A 2919-nucleotide genomic window follows, 5' to 3' on the forward strand; every position below is an offset into this window, starting at 1 on the left:
ACCTTCCTGGGCCTGGATGGAAGTGGGAGGACCTTGGTCTTCCTGTAGGGCAGGGAATTTGGACTGCTCTTCAGTATCGAGAGGGAGGGGGAATGGACTGGGGGGAGGAGAAGAGGAGTGGGGATGGGGGAGGGGAGTGGGGGGAGGGGGCAATGTGTGGGAGGAGGGGAGGGAAATGGGAAACGGGGAGCAGTTGGAAATTTTAATTAAAAAAGAATAAAAAAAAAGAAAAAAAATTAAAGCAGCAGAAAAAAAAAAAAGAAAATCCCATGGAAAAATAAAAACTTCACATGGATATCTGAGGGGCATGCAGTTTAATTTTCTTTATATAAACTGCCATCCACACATAGTAAGCAGATTTAACAGAAAATGATGATTTCATATTTTAATTTAAGGCCCAGATTGTTCCCACCATGCCACAATTCACAGCTTTGATGATAGCATATTGTTTATATTAAGGGATCATACCCATCACTGAATAATCAAATATTTATTGTCCTCCCACACACTGATCTCAAAAGCTTAATTATATGCTTTTCAGTACTAATCAGCACAAAAGGACTGACTGTGGCATAGCTATGGGACACAAGAATCTGGATACAGTAGAATATTGAGCCATCCTTGAACTTCATTCTTGAGTGGAAGATGACAATGTCCAAAATGTAGAAAAACACAAAGAAGCTCATGAGCAGCAGGATTGTCCGGGAGGCCCTTATCTCTGGAGATGCTTTTGGAGAGAGGCTGGTGCTGTGAAGATGCTGGGACAGCTTCTTGTGCCTGCACAGGAGAGTCAGCATGTACCCACTGGAGAGGGACATGAGACTGATCAGGAAGGCTTCCCTGAGGGCCAGCACTGTGGAAACTGTGCTTTGTTGTGAGTAGCTCATGGGTAGAAGTGAGCAAGACTGAGTAACATACATAAAGTGTTCCGAGGTCAAATTGAGGGTGGCAGTGATTGATACTAAGAAGTGACAGCTAAGAGACATATAGAGGATACAGAGGAAAAGGCCACATGAGACATGATAGGGAGATTTATGTTTGAACTTTCCCAAACAGGAGCTTTTAGGGCTGAGTGTGATGGCCCAAAGGACATTCAGCAGGCAGGTAGCACAAAGGGAGAGGCCCCTCAAAAACCTGTGCAAATAGATGAGGGATTGGCATGTGGTGGAATCCCATCTCTGCTTAGGTATAAACATGTCCACAGCTATAAGGCCCATAGTTATGAGCATCGTTAGTTGGATTAGGGATAAGAAGTCAATGGAGAGATCAATGGGCTTAGGTCTGTGCCCACCAAAGAGCATGCAGAGGTGGAAAAGAAAGAGGATGCTATTAGCTGAGATCCCAACACTCACTTCGGAGAACACGGTGACTTTTAGGATTGTGCTAGTGTGGAGTGTGTTAGCTTTATTCATTGTAGGTGGATAGAGAGCAAAAATTCAAAATCTGTGGAAAAAAAGAAAATTCTTCTTTACAGATACCATACACAAACACTGCCTTGTTCACAAATGCCAAGCAACATTGAGCTGGCACCAAGATGTCAGTTCATCCCAATTCCACATCATCCAATTAGAACTCAGCTCCAGCTCACAGCCCCTGAAAGCATCCTCACTGTCTCCGTGGCCCTAATGCATCCCAATCGAGGCTGGATTTGTATACCATTGTGGGGCTACTTCAGAATATAAGCTTTCTTGTACATTAATCATCTCCATGAGTTATAAGAAACATTTCCTCTCTCAATCCATGTCTTTGGTTTATTCTGGGGACAGAGCAGCATATTTCTTGGTTTTCGTCTGCATCATCTTGATTGTCAGACAAACAATAGCTCTACCTGTTTGCTGGATTTTAGTGGAGACTATTGCACAAACCCCAGAAGATGGCCTTCCCAGAGAAAGTGTGCCGTGGGGTCCACGTGCACAGGGTCACCTTCTTTCGGTGCCCTCCTTATTTTGCTCCTTCACTGCCAGTCCAAATCTTGTTCATATATCTCAAGAACAAATGATTACCACTTTGGACTCTGAATCAAGTTCCACCCACCATCTGCCATTTCTTCAGAGTGCGACTCAGGCCAAGTTCTCGTCACTTCCTCTGGAACATATGAACAGTCGTGCGCCTGCGTCAAGAAGACCCTAGGTATGGGAGAAGATGTTGTATACACACCAACCACGGAAGTGTTTCTGGTACAGGCTGCTGGATTTCTTGTACAGTTCCTGTACATGTGGCCCCGGGTGACTTAATGCAGTTTTGTTCAGGACTGATCAGTTCTTTCCCAGCCTGAAACAGAAAAGACAAAAATAACCCACACAGTAGAATGCTGGAGCAGAGTTCCCTTCCCAAAGAGTTTGAAATCTAGGTCTTTCTTTGAATTGTAAGTGACTCTGTGACCGACCTATGACTCTAATCTCCTGCACAATGAGCGGCCTCTGGGAAGAGACCCAAGAATTCGATAGCAGTGTGAACATACTCTTACTTTTTTCTCTTCTGAGATGTAAAATCAGGGTGGTAAATAAAACTACAATTATAATAGATTTAGGGCCATCCCATTTTAAGGTCATAGTTAAATGAGAAATGTTCACCCTGTCATGAAGGATTGGCTCCACCGGACTCTTAAGTTTCCATCTCTTTCAGGGAGCCCGGGAGTTCTCGAGACTTCTCCCAACCTCAGAAAAGCCAGCGCAAAGTAAGTGCTAAAACTCAGTGAGTATTTCTTGTAATAATAACTCATCCTTTCCTTTAATGAACTATCATACATATGAGGTATACAATACTGCAAAAAAAAATCCCAAGAAGCATAGTAAAGTATTATCAACTGAAAATCAAGGGTATAGGGTAAAATAATTTTGTAATTATTCAGACCATTTGGTGCTGTAATGTAACAAGAAACAGAGATGTTTAAAATGTTCAAATATTTGTTCTGATATG

General features: G+C 42.9%; 1 protein-coding gene across 1 annotated transcript; it reads right to left on the bottom strand.

Annotated features, from left to right (window-relative positions):
* Positions 1–482: 482 nt before the first annotated feature.
* LOC130883430 (vomeronasal type-1 receptor 44-like) lies at positions 483–1412 on the bottom strand. Its single transcript, XM_057783822.1, has one exon. The coding sequence runs from the start codon at positions 1410–1412 to the stop codon at positions 483–485; it is 930 nt and encodes a 309-aa protein (XP_057639805.1).
* Positions 1413–2919: the final 1507 nt, after the last annotated feature.

The sequence above is a fragment of the Chionomys nivalis genome, chromosome 1 (assembly GCF_950005125.1).
Source record: "Chionomys nivalis chromosome 1, mChiNiv1.1, whole genome shotgun sequence".
NCBI classification, from domain to species: domain Eukaryota; kingdom Metazoa; phylum Chordata; class Mammalia; order Rodentia; family Cricetidae; genus Chionomys; species Chionomys nivalis.

Bases quoted from the DNA above. Each gene is read 5' to 3' on its own strand.
- LOC130883430 (XM_057783822.1), bottom strand. From the start codon at position 1,412: ATGAATAAAGCTAACACACTCCACACTAGCACAATCCTAAAAGTCACC.